The sequence below is a fragment of the Musa acuminata genome, chromosome BXJ2-1 (assembly GCF_036884655.1).
Source record: "Musa acuminata AAA Group cultivar baxijiao chromosome BXJ2-1, Cavendish_Baxijiao_AAA, whole genome shotgun sequence".
NCBI lineage: Eukaryota > Viridiplantae > Streptophyta > Magnoliopsida > Zingiberales > Musaceae > Musa > Musa acuminata.
Window position 1 is genome coordinate 17,947,011 of NC_088338.1, and position 15,490 is coordinate 17,962,500.

A 15,490-nucleotide genomic window follows, 5' to 3' on the forward strand; every position below is an offset into this window, starting at 1 on the left:
GAAGGGTGCTTTAGAATTACGGATGAGACCACTGCTTAGTAGTTCACCTAATTGCTTTCTGAGCTCTACCAACTCTAGAGGGGGCATCGGTAGGGTGGTCTCGCTAGAGGCTTCACTCATGGCTTTAGCTCGATGTGATGATCCACGCCTCTATGTGGTGACAGAGTCTTCGGCAACTCAAGTGGCATAAAATCTATGAACTCCTTTAGGACGTTTGCCACCACAGCAGGTTCATGAATGACCTTCTCGTCGAGTGGCTCTAGCTTTATAGCAGCCACAAATATTAATTCACCTTTTCGTACCCCTTTCTTCAGTTGTAATGCCAATATCTGTTGGGGTTCCTTGGTTCCTCTTTGAGAGACAGGAACCACACAGGGGTCATCACCTCCCATCATACATAGGGAGTTTAGGAATGACATTGGCACTAATTTTGCTACGTACATAAACTCTATTCCAAGAATCACTTAGAAGTCGTCCAGTAGCACCGCCATCATGTTTGTCCTCCCGCTCTATGTTCCGATCTTGATGGGAACTCCCTTTGCCAACTCGGAGATTCGCTTGGCCTCCGAGTTCACCGCCTTCATTTGACTTGGGTTCTTCTCCAATATCAGCCCAAATCGCTTTGCTTCTCGATCAGTAATAAAGTTGTGGGTAGCTCCTGTGTCCACCATTGCATAAGTTGTTTGGCCATTGAGCTTAATATCCACATACATCAACTTGTTACTCCCTGCTTTCAATGGCTTTACCTTTATGGTCTCCCCTACTTGACCCCGCAATGCATTTAATAAACGCATTGCTCCCATTCGGGGACCTTGCGACTCCTCATCGTCACTGCAAGATTCTGAACTGCTTGAACTAAGGGCAATGGCTTTGCCCTTATCTAATTTGGGGGGATGGATGGAAGCTGTTAAAGCATTGAGTGCCTGTTTTTGTGGGTACTCTCTCACCATGTACAGCTCTCTGCACAAGAAGCATTCGCCAGATTTCGAGGCCTTGCCTTTTGAGCTTGGCCCTTTGTGGGAACTCTTCTTCCTTTGTTCGTCTCCGGGCTCCTTCCCTTGCGAGTATTTTAGAGGGCGATTTCCTGAAGATGATTTCCTTTTTCCTAGATCCTTAGAGGAAACAAAGTCGGTGAGCCTTTCTACGGTAGCAATTGCCCCGATCACATCGGTGACATTCCTTCGATGCGGTTCTTGTTGAGCGCATAGCTTCAGACTATCGAGGAAGATGAATAGCTTATCCTTCTCGGACATGTCCTATATGTCCAACATTAGCGTAGAAAATTGTTTCACGTAGTCTCAGATGAAAGTACTTTGGCGGAGTTATCTCAACTTCCTCCTTGCGAGGAACTCTATGTTCTTAGGTAGAAATTGAGTTCTCAACTCTCGCTTTAAGTCCTCTCATGTGTCCACCCGATACTGACCTTGTTGGATCTCTTCCTAACGGGTTCGCCACCAAAGTTTTGCATTCCTATTCAAATACATGGTTGCTATTAAAACTTTGGTTTCTTCAAAATTAGGCCTTTTAGCTTGAAAGTATTATTCCATACCGAACAGGAAATTCTTGAGCTATTTAGCATCTCTGGCACCTCTATAACAATGCGGCTCGGGTGCCCTCATATTTTATGGCGACGCAACGCGGGTGTTGCTTCCTCCCGCATTTAGTGCCCTTGTGAGCATGGTCACCTTGGAAGTGAGTTATGCCACAACTTCCTGCAGATGTTGTACGGAGTCTTTGGTGTCAACTGACAATCGATCGACTAGGGCCTCAACTTTGTCGATTCGGGACTTAGCTTCTTCTTGCAAGCTCTTTACCCCAAGAAGCCTTCGCTGGCCTTAGTAGAGTTTCTCCAAGCTCGCATCAAGAACATCCAAGCCGGTTTTCGCCACTGTGAGTCTCTCTTTATAGCTCTTCTTCCCAGTTGGCGCTCCAGATTGCACCTCCTCCACTCGCGGAGAGTAGCCAATTTCTCGCTCATCATATTCACTGCCACGATCCTCTAAAGTGGCTCCAATGACATGAGAGCGAGTTTACAATTGCAGCCCACCTGCGGCTGCCTAGGGCAAAGGTCTGGCTTGCCCTGCCTTGCGTGATTCGCCACGATGCTTTGCCATGGCGAAATTATGAAGTTCCTTCGCTGCGTGCTCGAATTGCTTGCCCGCTCTAATATAACAATGTCATGGACTTAGCTAGAATTGCCTAAGTCATAAGACACCCTTGCGGCAAAGACACGAACTTAGCTTGAGTTGCCTAAGTCATGACGCACTCTTGCATCAACTTCTCAGACTTAGCTGGGATTGCCTAAGTCATGAGGCGCCTTTGTGACATATGCATTTGCAAAGGTTCAGCTTAGTTACAACCTCGTACAGGTCCCAAAGGACCTGTAAAACAAAAAGTTGATTAGATTGAAAATGAGCGATGGACAAGTCCCGATGTCTCATTAAAAAGGAAGCTTTACAAGCAATTCAGCAAGCACCTTAAGTGCACAAGAGAAAAGAGAGAGAGAGAGAGAGAGAGGAGCAAAACAAGGACTTTGGAAGGTTGAACGAACCACTACAAGTTCACAAACAACTGCTCACCGAGTACCGGGCCCGAAGGCAAGTTCCCATCAAGAAAACATGTGAACTTATGAAGATTGTTCAATGCCCGATAATATATTGAAGCTCCATCTAGCCTTGTGCCACCCGGGGGGTTCTAGGGTGCTGAGATGGCTAATATTTTGGGCGTTGCAATGGGCTATAGAAAATAGCCCGCGGTACGTGAAAACGAAGCCATTTTGGGGCTTTTTGTCCCTACACGGTGAGTAATTGCACTGCAGCATTGTAACCTATTCAAACATATATTTTTACAAGCAAAACACACAAAACCAAGGCAAAATAGGCTGTCATGTCTTTGTTCAAGCCTGCAAAAGTGACGAACGGTTCGTTGAACGAAGTTGTTGCGAGTGTGCGATGATCGTTCGTGACATGTGATGTATGATGTGGGAAGATGATCATGGACAGTATGATATGTGTATATGATTATTATTATTGGGGCATACGAGCCTCCATTTTTGTGTTCATTGTTAGGCCTGCATGCTTGTAATTATATTATAATTATATGAGAGATATGACAGAATCCTAGAGGTGACAACGGGACCCTCAAGGTCGATTCAGATGATCATCACACATGGAGATGTGTCGAGGTGTTGATAGTTTTGACGATGATGGGATAGATGATCACTAGGCATGGAGATGCACCGATACACATATAGATCTTGATGTAAGTGATCAGGCCTACTAGCTCGGGCCTAATTATATTAGGTTGAGATCCATGATCATTTGGTATGTTTGTGCATTTGCATGATCATATTTAATATATATTTGCATGTGATGTAAATATATATTAAATATATATGTGTATGACACATCATATTACGAGACTGAATCTAAATCCCCTTCTATGATAATATTAAGTTGGTAAGCATGAGATAATTAGATTGACCCACGTGACCTTCCATTGTTATAGGAAGAAATCGAATCCTGACATAGGTTGAGTTGGTCGAGTCACTCGAGGCTCACCTATATTGTGATTTGAGATATTGCCTACGACATAGAGATGTCACCGATGACCTGAGGACATGGTATACTTGTTTGAGTGTCTCGAGTGCATATCATCGAATCAGACTTATCTTATAACGATGGTGATAACTTAATTGACATCATGGTTGGTCGAGTCTCTTGAGACCATGATGGTTCAGAGGCCAAACAGGACGAGATTTACAAGAAGTTATGATTATAAGAGTTGCCTACCTTTTTAGACTTAGTGTGATTGGTCGAGTCCCTCAACGTTATACTAAGATACCGATTGGATCTCGATCCCCACTAGAAGTCTGTCGGAGACTTCCATTTCACGTGCTAAGGGTGTCGTATGACTCGCTAGAAACATAATGGGAGCATATCAAAATAGAAGTTCATATTTTGACTATTTATTTTTTTATAAAATCTACATGTTATTTATTTATTTATGCTACATCTCTTGTTTGTTAGAAACATATCACCATCAAACCCTCTACGTGGCATACTTTATGCCAACTGCCTCAATGGTCCGAACTATGCAGATTGGCTCCAGAACTTGAGAATAGTTTTCATAACGAAAAAAATCGCATGTCTTGGATACGATCATACCAGAGCTTGAGATAGGAGCACCTCAAGAAGAGTATGCCCGATTTAAGAAGTATATTGATGATTATACTCTCGCTCAATATTACATGTTGGCCTCTATGACTTCTGAGTTATAAAGACCTCATGAATACATAGATACAAGATCCATACTCCTACATCTCCATAAACTATTTGAGGAGCATGGAAAAACTCAGCGATATGAGATATCTAGCAGACTCTTTCGCACTAGGATAACTAATGGGGCATCGGTTCATAATCATATTCTAAAGATGATAGAGTGGATTGAGAAACTCAGGTCTAATAATATGTCCTAGATGATAACTTGTGCGTTAATCTTATACTTCAATTTCTACCAAACTTATTTTTCTAATTCATTATGAATTTTAATATGAATAAACTTAAGGTAACTCTCCCTTAGCTCCTCAATATATTGAGGGAGGCAGAGAGTACAATTAAGAAAGAGAAACTAATTCTCTATGTTAGTGAGACCAAAAGAAAAAAGAAGGCTGAGAAGTCTCTTAAGAAGGGGAAGGGCAAGGGTAAATGGAGTAAGGCAAAGGTTGCCAAGATTGACCTAGCGAAGAATAAAGGCCAATGCTTCCACTGTGATAAAAACAAGCATTGGAAAAGGAACACAAGGAGTACCTTATAGAAAAGGTGAAATAGAAGTTTGGAGAAGCTTTAGGTTTATTCACGATCAGTCTCTAGTTGTCAGATTTTTGTGATAGTACATGAGTATTATATACCAGTATTGCTTATCACATCTACAATTCATTGTAGATTCTAACAAGGCCTAGGAGATTGGTGAAAGGCGAGATGGACCTCAAGATGGACAATGGAGCAAGAGTTACTGCTATTGCTATCGGTGAAGTCACTTTGTATCTGTCTGGTAGAGCTACTATTGCATTAGATGTATGTTATTTTATTTCCTCTATTATCGAAAATATTATTTTCATTTCATATTTGACATTGACCGGTTATAAAGTAGTTTTTGAGAATAATAGTTATTGAATTATTAAGGATGATAATATCATCACTAGGGACATTGTATAATAGTTTGTTTATGCTAAACATTGCTCCACATGTCTTGAATGTAAGCATATCTAAGAGGAAGCGAGATGAAGTAAACAGTGCATACCTGTGACACTATAGGCTAGGTCACATCCATGAAGGAAGGATTCAAAAGTTGCTTTCATTCGACTATGAGTCATATACAACTTGTGAGCTTTGCTTTCGTGGAAAACTAACCAACTCTCCATTTAATGGAACTGGAGAGAGAGCTACTGAATTACTAGAACCTATACATAGCGATGCATATGGTTCTATGTCAACTTAGGATATAGATGGTTACTCCTACTTCATTATTTTTACTTATGATTTTTCAGAGAGTATAAGAATGAAGTAGAGAATTAGATTGGAAAGAATATTAAGACTCTTCGATTAGATCGAAGAGGCGAGTACTTAAGTGTAGAGTTCACCTAATTCCTCAAGGACCATAGGATTTTATCCCAATGGACACCTCCTTATACACTACAGCTCAATGGTGTATCAGAAAGGAGGAATCATATGCTATTAGATATGGTGCAGTCCATGATAAGTTTTGCCAACCTACTTATCTCATTTTGGCGATATGCCATGGAGACCGTAACTTACCTTTTAAACAGAGTTATATCTAAATTGGTAATATCAACACCATATGAGATATAGAAAGGGAAGAAGCTTAATATTAAGGTTGTTAAGATTTGGGGCTACCCTGCCTACGTTAAAAGACACGATCCCGATAAGTTGGACTCCAAGGCGGAATGGTGCAAGTTCGTGGGAAACCCCAAGAAAACTTATGAGTATTATTTTAGATCTTTATTGCCAAGAAAGTAGTGTTTTGTGAGAAAGAGCACATTCTTGACTTAGACAATTGAGAGAATGATAGAGTTGAACAAGGTTATAGAACCTAACTCAGGCACCATTCTGAAGGCTGAGTCTATTTAGGCACTTGACATACAAATTTCAACTTTGCACAGGTCTGATAGAGTGGCACACCCCCCTAAGAGATATGTAGGGCATATCAGTGGAGAGGATACTCAGGATGTGATCCTCAACCTACGAGGAGGCTATTATAAGCATAGACTCTAAGAAGTGACAAGAAACCATGAATTTTGAGATAAAATCTATATGCTCCAATAAGGTTTAAAACCTTATTGATACACCTAAGGGTATTGTATCTATCGGTTGTAAATAGATCTTCAAGAAGAAGATCGGAGTAGATGGAAAGGTGAAGACCTATAAGGCAAGGCTGGTGACTAAGGGATATTATCAAAGGCAATGTGTTGACTATGACGAAACCTTCACAACCGTAGCTATACTAAAATCCATCCAAATTCTGTTAGTTATTACAGCACATTATGACTATGAGATCTGGCAGATGGACATAAAAACTACGTTCCTCAATAGCAACCTCGAGGAGGAGGTGTTTATTATATAGCCTTAGAGATTCATGTGTAAGTAGAGTCCAGATAAGGTGTGTATGTTACTTAAGTATATTTATAGACTAAAGCAGGCTTCTCGAAGTTTGAACATAAGATTTGATGATGCAATTATATCTTATGACTTCGTTAAGAATAAAGATGAGTCTTGTATATATAGGAAGGTAAGTGGGAGCGCTATCACCTTCTTGGTATTTTATATGAATAACATCCTAATCATTAGGAATGATGTAGGAATGCTCTCCATAGTAAAGACTTGGCTATCTAAACACTTATCTATGAAAGACTTAGGGGAAGCATCTTATATTTTGGAGATCGGATCTATAGAGATAGATTCAAGAGGATGCTTGATTTGTTCTAGTCCAAATACTATTGTCAAAAGGTTTGACATGAAAATTTTCAAGAAATGTCGATGAGATATGAAATTTCACTTTCTCATATTATGTCCCAAAAAACTCCTAAAAAAAGGGTAAACATAGATAATATACCCCATGCCTCTACGATAGGGTCTGTCATATATGCTATGTTATGTACTAGGCCTGATATAGCATATACTTTGAGTGTCATGAGCAGGTATCAAGCGGATCTACCCTTGGAGCACTAAAAAGCAATAAAGTGTAACCTTAAGTATTTGAGAAGGACTAAGGATCTTTCATTGGTATACATAGGAGATAGTCTCCAAGTTAAGGGCTACACAAACTCAAGTTTCCATTTTGATTTCAATGATTACAAGTTGAATTTAAGATATGTGTTCACCCTGAATGGGGTAGTAGTGAGCTGAAAGAGTTCCAAGCAAAATACTACTACTGACTCGACCACAAAGGTAAAATACATTACTGTGACAGAAGTAGCAAAAGAAGAGGTTTAAATGAAGAAGTTCATCATGGATTTGAGAGTCGTATCGAGCAACGTAGAACCAATTCTCATATATTGCAACAACAATGGAGTGATCGCTTAAGCAAAGGAACCTAGGTCTTATTAGAAGTTTAAGCATGTTCGGAGAAGGTTCTAGCTTATTAGAGAGATCGTGGCCTATAGAGATATAACAGAGGAAAGAGTTACATCCAAAAATAACATTATAGATCCATTGACAAAGCTATTGACCCAGATTGTATTTGAGTGTCATAGAGGTTTGAGGGGGATCAGATACATAGGTGATTGACTTTAGGTCAAGTGGGAGATTGTTAGTTATAAGTATCCTACAAGTCAATTATATTAGCAATAACACTTGTGACATTCATTATGAGATCACGATAATGAGATCGATTCACCTTTAAACATAGACTCTAAATCATCCTGATCATAAGTTACTCAAGAAGGACATCAAGATAATCGGATAAACTAGTGTGATATATACTCATCCATATAATGGAGGTGATTAGTCTCATAGTCGCTCGTGTTGGGACACTAGAAGTACAGCGTAGATGCTCATTGGAGAATGAGTATACTGAATGGTTAATGATACCTGACGTTAGACAGTGATTTCGTACCCCAATTATGTGTTTGGTCCTTAAACTTGAGACACTAAAGATGCCTTATATGATTACTCCATTCTTTGACGTTAGACTTATACGTTTGGAGGTTCCAAATTTAGTACAATTAGTTCTCAGGAATGACAACCAACTTTATAAAAACAATTGAATATTAATAGAGGATCATCTACTCTTTGTATCGCGAGAAGAATATCTTGTGTGTGCTCACTCAAATAAATTCCCTAGCTAGGGTCGTTCGGATTAAGAGAAAATGAGTTCTTTGGGAGAATTCGATTAGAGTGAGACTCACGACTCATGGCAACTCAGTATAGGCCTAGAGGATCATGGATATTGCGACAAGTAGAAGTGCGGATATAAAATATCCGCGGAGCTCCAGTTTGGATCATGTGGATAAGATTCAATTAGATAAAGATCCAAATAGATAATTGGATAAGATTCAATTGAATAAGTGGATAAGATCCAATTTGATGATTGGATGGAGATGATGATTAGATGAGATCTAATTGGATGATTGAATAGAGATATGATTAGATAGAGATCCAATTGGATGATTAGATAGAGATCTAAGGAGGATAGGATCTATTATGAGTTAAGTTGAGATCTATTATGGGTTATGCTGCTTATACCTCTATAAATAGGAGGAACCTCATGGTTCATAGGTTAGAACTTCTGGTGGTTAGTGTATGGAGAGGGAGAACCCACAACAGTCTGAGGAGCGTTGTCACTATGTCTGTTGTGTGGGTCTCCATCAGATCTAGAAATTTCGAGGATATATGATCTCCCCAAGTAACACTTCTAACATGATACGTGTGGTTTTTCGATTTTGCGGGTTTCTCACGCACCAATTATCACATAACGATCAAGTACTTGATTTTGGAAAATCTAGTTTTTTATTTATTTTTGTTTTCCACTGTGCATGAGATGTCGACCCATGATTTCCTAGTAGCAATTGCTTCTACCCAAAACTGATTTGGAAGATACTTTCTTTTAAGTAAACTTCTTGTCAGTTTAATAATAGTTTGATTCTTATGTTCAATTATACTATTTTGCTCTAGTGTGTGTAGTGCTATTAATTTCATGTAAATATTATTTTCTTCACAAAAAAAGTTAAACTTATTAGATAAAAATTCACCACTTTTATCTATCCGAAGTATTTTTATACATATATTACTTTGCCTTTCTACAAGTGCTTTGAATTTTTAAAAATTATCAAATATTTTAAATTTTAATTTTAAAAAATATACCCAACTTATACGATTATAATCATTAGTAAACAATAGAATATATTGACTTTCACTAAATAATTTTATATTTATAGGTCCACATAAGTTAGTATTAATTAATTCATGATAATTAAATGCTCTTCATGCTTTTCTAGTAGGAAAAGGTTTCTTGCTTTGTTTTCCATAAATGCATCTTTCACATACAATAAGTGTATTAATTTTAAGCAATCTAAAAATTATTTTTTTATTTAACAATCTTAAACCCTTAATATTAAAGTCTTAATTTATTAAATACCACAAATTAGACTCTTTTTTTAAATTGTAACAAGAGCATACTTTTTAATATTTAGAATATCAAGTGAAAACATCTTGTTTTGCATCATACAAATATTTACTATAATCAAACCATAATTTTTATCTTTAGTAGTGCATGAACCATCATTAAATATAGCTGAATCTTCATTATCTATCAATTGTCTAATACTCAACAAGTTATATGATAAACTAGGAATAAAAAGAACATTATCAAGATGTTTTATCTTCCTAGCTTGTTTTTACTTCAACTATTCCTTTTTCTTCTATTTGGATTTACTCGTTATCTCCACTTTCAACTTGTGAGTTTCATTAATATCTCTAAATATTGATCTTATGCTTGACATATGAGTAGAACATCAATTATTCAAAAATCAAATATCATTTGAGATATCATTAACTTGTGAATGAGCCATAAACAACTTACTACCTTAATCATTTTCCTCCACATAACTTGTTTGCTTTTCTCTTTTCCAACAATCTACCTTCATATGACTAAATTTTTTATAATAGTGATATTGAATTTCACTCTTATTTTTTTATTATAATTTGATTATTTTTATTCATTATACCTAAAAAAATATCCTCTTCCTCTTGTATTTCCTCTACTATGAAATCCTCCTCTATCACATCCTCTTTCTATTAATTTTTTTTTTTTTTTGAAGTAGAAGACTCCCCTTTTCTCAAGTGACTTATTCAACTTTGCTTCATGTGCTTGTAAGGATTTTATTAGTTCATTAAATGAAAAAGTAGATAAATTTTTTGACTCATCAATTGTGCCAATAACATAATCAAAATTTGAAGTTAAATTTTTTAAAACTTTTACAATAATTATATATGATCATGAAGATATTCACCGTAAGATTTTATTTAACTAATAATTTCAACCATTGAAGAAAGAAAATCTTACACTGATTCATTATTTTTCATGAATAAAATTTTAAACTCACAGTGAAGGATTTGAAGTTTTAGCGTAATCACCCTCGATAAACCTTAAAATTTATTTTGAAGTATCAACCAAGCTTGCTTTTAGGTTATCGCTACAAGTCTTGAGAAGAATATCTCATTTACAACTTATTGAATGAAGAATAATGCCTTTGAGCCATTTTTATTATCTTTCAATTGGGTTTCTTTAGTTCGATTTGTATATTCATTCTCTATTAAATCCCAAACATTTTGAGACTTGAATAGAGTCTTTATCTTGATACTTTAAAATTTATAGTATTTACTTAAAAAATAAAATAAAGGATTGAGACAGAGAATTGCAATTGAAAGTTACAATACCGAGTTTAGATTGAAATTCAATCGAGTTTAGATTGAAACTTAGCTCTGATACTATAAATATTGGGGATGAAGGAGTAAGAAAATAATAAAAATAGAATACTATAATATAATTAAAAGAAAATACTTTCAACGAAGAAAATTGAAGTAGTATTAAATAGGAGACAAGTCTTAGAACACTTACAAGACATTTCCAAATACACACTATCTTGTTTCATAAACTATGATCCTATTTATAGGATCTAATGTTAGCTATCTCATCTTATCATATCACTCATGATTGAGTTAGGTATAGAAACTTTTTCTAAAATTTTTAGATCATGAGTCACTATATATAAATTATTTTTTAACGATAATTATATAATTATAGCAAACATTTATATGTGGGTCCTTTTGTCTTTATAATGAACTTCTTCACATCCCCAATTAACTAAAAAACAGCATATATTTTATATTAAATATTTTTTTTAAAAAAATAAATTATCGAGAAAAATCTTTTGGTAGAGCTTCTCCTCCGTCCTTCTCAGCCTCCCCTGCAGCAGAGATAGGGGTAAATTGAATTTGTCACACGATAAAGGGTTAAAATTTCTTACAGATAGATTTTTTCCATGAATTTATTTTTAAAAAAAAATCAGTTTTTTCGTTGTCTATACTTAAGTTACTTGGAGACGAGGTTTGTCGACCCACCTGGTATGGCATTGGGCATGTCAGCGGGTCCTCGCTGTGGACCATGTCACATGTGAGGTAGCTGACGAAGGTGGGTGTTCTCTTTCTTCTTTTTGTCTTCTACGGCGCCACGAAGACCCCAACACTCGCCACGTTTCCTCCACCTTGCCTGCGCGTCCGCCACCAGCCATACATGGACGACCGCCCAACGGCCCCTTCAGCGCTCCTCCCTAGCTCTCTTTCTCGCCTTCTTCTTCTTCTTCTTCTACCGTTTCATCCTCGCCACCGCTCTCCCGGGTGCCTACAAGTCCTTCTCAGTCGCCGACGAGGTTGTGGGCGCGGCCGCCGTATGCGAAGGGCGGTGGGGGCGTGGAGGCCGGCATCCGGGCGCTCTACCCCGTGATGCTGGAGCCGCCAGAGCTGCGATGGTCGTTCATCAGGAAGATCTACTCCATCCTTTCCGCCCAGATGCTCATCACCGTCGCCGTCGCCGCTGCCGTCGTCTCCATCCATCCTGTCTCCCACTTCTTCGTCTCTTCCAGCGCCGGCCTCGGCCTCTACGTCTTCCTCATCATCCTTCCATTCTTCGGTACCCCATCATTTCTCTTTCTTCTTCTTCTTCTTCATTTCCCAAATTATTACTTATATTTTGCTTTAGGCGACAATTCACTTTGTTCTAATTCGAGATGTCATCACGACATATTGAGTTGTTTTTAGTTCTCGTGCGTGTATGTCTTTGAGATATCTGATGACGACCTCAACTTTCCTAAACATGCAGTGATATGCCCTTTGTATTACTACTACCAGCACTACCCACTCAATTATCTTCTCCTCGGCATATTCACTGTGTCACTCGGCTTCGCTGTTGGATTGACATGTGCCTTTACAAGCGGTTGGATTGACATCTTCACTATGTTTCTGTTTCCAAGATCGAAAACTATGCTGTCTAGGTCATGGAGTAGTCTTGGTGTGGAGAAGATGGATGCATGCAGTTCTATCGAGCAACCTTATATGCTTCTTACGTTTGTGTGCAGGGAAGGTTATTCTCGAATCTGTCGTCCTCACGGCGCTGGTCGTCGTGAGTCTCACGATCTACACCTTCTGGGCTGCGGCGAGGGCCTACGACTTCACCTTCCTCGGCCCTTTCTTGTTCTCTTCCATCATGATACTCTTCGTGTTCGTTCTCATCCAGGTAAAGGCTTATGCTGTCAGCTCTACCATGATGAGCACTAAGACTTGCTTCATGTTCCGATTCATCTGTAGGTGTTGTTTCCTGTGGGAAGGATCTCCGCCATGATCTACGGCGGGTTGGCCGCCATCATCTTCTGTGGCTTCATCGTCTACGATACCGATAACCTGATAAAGCGGTACTCCTACGACGACTATATTTGGGCTGCAGTAGCTCTCTATCTCGACATCATCAACCTCTTCCTCTCTTTGCTCACTCTCTTCAGAGCAGCCGAGAGGTAGAACAGTAGAGGAGACATCATGTTAATGATTGTAATTAAAGTTGGATTTCTCCCCGTAAATCTTACACTCTTAGGCCATGGTTTGACAGTGGAGTTTTTCTATGGATATCGTTAGGTAACCCCATAAACAACAATGGGTTAACTAATACTGTTTCTTATTTTGAAATATGTATTCATGCATTTGGATATTTTGATTGAGATACAAATGACCTCATACCACTACAAATTCAAAAGTTTAAGATGACAAAATTGTAATATATATGTATATATCCAACTCCATCTAGATATGGAAATATCCAATAAAATCTAACACAACCTATCAATTGTACCCAGAATTTATATTATAATGGTTTGGTCGTTACAGACAATGGGTATAGGTATGAATTTTAGAATTTGTTTAGGGAGGTTGAATCTGCTTCACCCAGGAAATGGTGAAAACTTGGCATCAGAAGAGAGTTAAATGATGAAACGGATGATTGGCACTGTCGCTATATGCTACCTTGGTTGGATGAATCGGAGGAAGTTGCTTGCAAGAGAAGCAATAATTGCAGGTGGAATTGATACATAGTGTTCTAAAATAGTGTCCTTAAGAAACAGCTGCATTTGTGTTTATGTCTGCAAATATAAAGAAATAACATATCATATGCGCTCGTCTGGATTTATTAATGTATTTAAAATTAAATGTCTTAGATTGGTGTCTTGGATTGTGTTGGACTTTTGTGTGAATAAAAGATATTTTGTGTAACTCTTGATGAAAGAATGACAAATATATGAGGAACTATGGGATAATTTTGGGGGTGTGAAAATATAAGAGCTTGCAAGTAAATGTGTGAATATAAAATACTTTTTGTGTAACTCTTAATGGAAGTATAAAAAGTGGGGGCTATATTATCATAAAAAAGAAATTACCAAGTTTGTAGTAAGCTAATAGTTCATGCAAAGATGTTCATAAAAACCTGTGATTGCTCTCCTAATGGTTAGATTTTGAACCCCAACAAGATTAAGATTGGTTTTAAGTAGCTTTTCTAAGGATGTAAATTTTAAATTCAATTCAAAAGTCTAGGAAGTGTCACAAAAAATCCATTACACTGTAAAATGAAAAAAGAAGAATGTCAGCAAACAAAGATAGAAATCTTAAACTACTAAATACAAAATGTTCATGAGGTAACACTTCAATTGGTTCAACATCAAGTCTTATAAGATGTGAATTAAAAATCATGGGGGTTGAGCTCCAAAATGGAGGCTTGGGCTACTAACATCATAAAGAAGAGTCTTTTGAAGCAAGCCCATGATATTTTCCAGCAAGAAACAAGAGTTCCAAGTTTACCTTTGAGAGACTTATTCCATGACATGGAACATTCTCCCTCTTCTGAGAAAATTGTATGGCATCTCATGTCTTTTTCGTATTCTCTTTTCAACTCTCGTGACTGCTCCACCATAAGGATGGTGAAGCTTTTCAGTGTTCGCAGCTTCCTTTTTCTCTTATCCGAGGCTTTGCCCAACTTGTTAAAACCCTTGGACTTCAAAAAAGATAGTCCAATCGAACACCAAAAAGGTGCTTGGACCATGGGAACTATTGACCATGGAATAAAGTAAGCTCAAAGGATAGGGAAGAGAGAGAGAGAGAGAGAGAGAAGTGAAGGAAACTTAACTCACTTGATGCGACTCTTCATTTTCCCTTCGGAGGAGGAAAATATTGATGTAAAGTGAAATAGAGGTGGGTGGGAGAATATGATGAATTGGTAGAGCTGCACAATGAAATTATGATCTGGAGAATCACTGTCGCGTCAACATGAACAATCAACCAACTTTAGTTTCTCATGCATGCAACTCACTCACTGAAAACATGAATTTTTCATAGTGTTTTATCTCGATGTCTCAGAGATGAAGTGCTTTCCTCCGTGAAAGTTAACTCGGTCTTCCTTTTGCCATCAAAAAAATAAGAAAAGTTGATGGCAAAAGTTAAGCAGTATCCTCATCCACCTTTGCTTTTGTGCCACTCGGACATGTGGGAGAGGCTGCGGTCCATGTTTCTTTCCATCTAAATCTTAATGCATCACAATAAAATCTTCATGCCTTTCGCATTTAAAACATGCATTCTGATTAATTCTCTTCCTCCATGCTTTTCTGAACCAATCTAGCCGCCAGCATGAGGAACATGTCACACGATCAATTAGAAATGTAATTAGCCATGATCACCAAATCTTAATAATAAAGAATAAGAACACAAACAAAAGAGAGATCTAAAACACCATATGTGATTGTTGCATTGGTGAGGCACCACTTGGCTGCCTTGAGAATAATGCATCACCGAATTAACTAGGTTTGAATATCATCATTCATGATAGTATTAATGGATAGTTGTGGCTTATCGTCTTGATTTGGTTGAACATGCACCTCCTT

The 15,490-nt window shown here is 37.9% G+C and overlaps 1 protein-coding gene across 1 annotated transcript; it reads left to right on the forward strand.

The window, feature by feature from the left end:
• Positions 1–4,979: 4,979 nt before the first annotated feature.
• LOC135598227 (protein LIFEGUARD 2-like) lies at positions 4,980–13,180 on the forward strand. Its single transcript, XM_065091765.1, has 5 exons — positions 4,980–5,075; positions 11,853–12,207; positions 12,397–12,510; positions 12,653–12,810; positions 12,882–13,180. The coding sequence occupies exons 1-5, from the start codon at positions 4,980–4,982 to the stop codon at positions 13,086–13,088; spliced, it is 930 nt and encodes a 309-aa protein (XP_064947837.1). The 3' UTR covers positions 13,089–13,180.
• The last annotated feature ends 2,310 nt before the right edge of the window (positions 13,181–15,490 follow it).